Below are 1,012 nucleotides of genomic sequence, written 5' to 3'. Positions count from 1 at the left end.
CTGCCCAGCTCCCGCAGCCACGAGCGCTCCTGCAGGGGCCGAGGGTGCCGCTCGCTCCGTTCACGCTGTGACTGGGTTTCTTTCCAGGGTTCGAAGGCTGCTCCATGGTTCCCACCATTTACCCCCTGGAGACGCTGCACAACTCCCTGTCCCTGCGGCAGATGAACGAGTTCCTGACGGCCGTGTGCCGCAGCTGCGACTCGCACGCCCAGTCCACCGCAGGTACCGGACAGGAGCTGGGGCCGGGGCGGGGAGACCCCTGGGGCTTTACCTTTACTGGGACGGATCAGCCTGGCCATGAGCGCAGGCTCTGGACCCCGGGGTGAGCTGTGGGATGCAGCACGGAGCCATCCCCGGCCACTCCAGAGATGAATCATTGCCCAGGTCCCGCTGCGGCTGATGAGGGCGGGGATGTGGCTACGAACTCGGCTTGGGAAACCGGAGCTGAGGGACAGAATCGGCTCTGGACAGCGCGGTTCCCGAGCGCCCACGGCGCCATGAGCCATTCCTGTGTGTGCGAATGGTGCTGATCTGGGTGTTTCTCTTCTCGCAGCTCTGTTTGACTCGATGATCGGCAGCCAGATGCCGGGAGACCCCTTCATGACCCAGCGGATCCTGTCGTCGTCCTCTCTGCCGCTGCGCCAGCGCTCGGACAAGCCCCCGTGGTGTGAGTGTGTCCCTGTGGTGGGCGAGGGAGGAAGAGGAGGGTGCGGGAGGGTGGGAGCGATGTTGGTCAGGGTTGCTGTGCTCTGCCCTCGGAGGAACAGGAACATGGGGCAAGGTAAAAGGGGAAGGAGCCCTATGCCCTGTGAAAAAGCTTCAAGAAAGATTCAGAAAGGGGCACATCATCACATTCATGTTTTGCTCCACAACGACAGCAGAGCCCACTCTGCTCTGTGTGCCAAGGCCCTGTGTGACGAGATGTGAGCGTGGTGGTTGTGCTCGGGCGCTCATCGGCTGAGCTGCCAGAAACCCCTCAGAGCAGCAGGGACGCGCGTGGGCGACTGTCACC

The 1,012-nt window shown here is 63.2% G+C and overlaps 1 protein-coding gene across 1 annotated transcript in view; it reads left to right on the top strand.

Moving 5' to 3' along the window:
* Positions 1-1,012, top strand: part of PPIP5K1 (diphosphoinositol pentakisphosphate kinase 1) — a gene marked incomplete at its 3' end in the record, with an annotated part of 34,615 nt that overhangs the window by 32,531 nt on the left and 1,072 nt on the right. Inside the window, exons 27-28 of the mRNA XM_010190596.1 lie at positions 88-222; positions 554-707. Coding sequence (XP_010188898.1) covers positions 88-222; positions 554-707 — 289 coding nt within the window. The remainder of the gene's footprint in view (positions 1-87; positions 223-553; positions 708-1,012) is intronic.

Source organism: Mesitornis unicolor, unplaced genomic scaffold (genome assembly GCF_000695765.1).
Source record: "Mesitornis unicolor isolate BGI_N332 unplaced genomic scaffold, ASM69576v1 scaffold32408, whole genome shotgun sequence".
Taxonomy (NCBI): Eukaryota; Metazoa; Chordata; class Aves; order Mesitornithiformes; family Mesitornithidae; genus Mesitornis; species Mesitornis unicolor.
The sequence above is the reverse complement of the archived record's forward strand: the minus strand, read 5'-3'. Positions and strand labels throughout refer to the sequence as shown.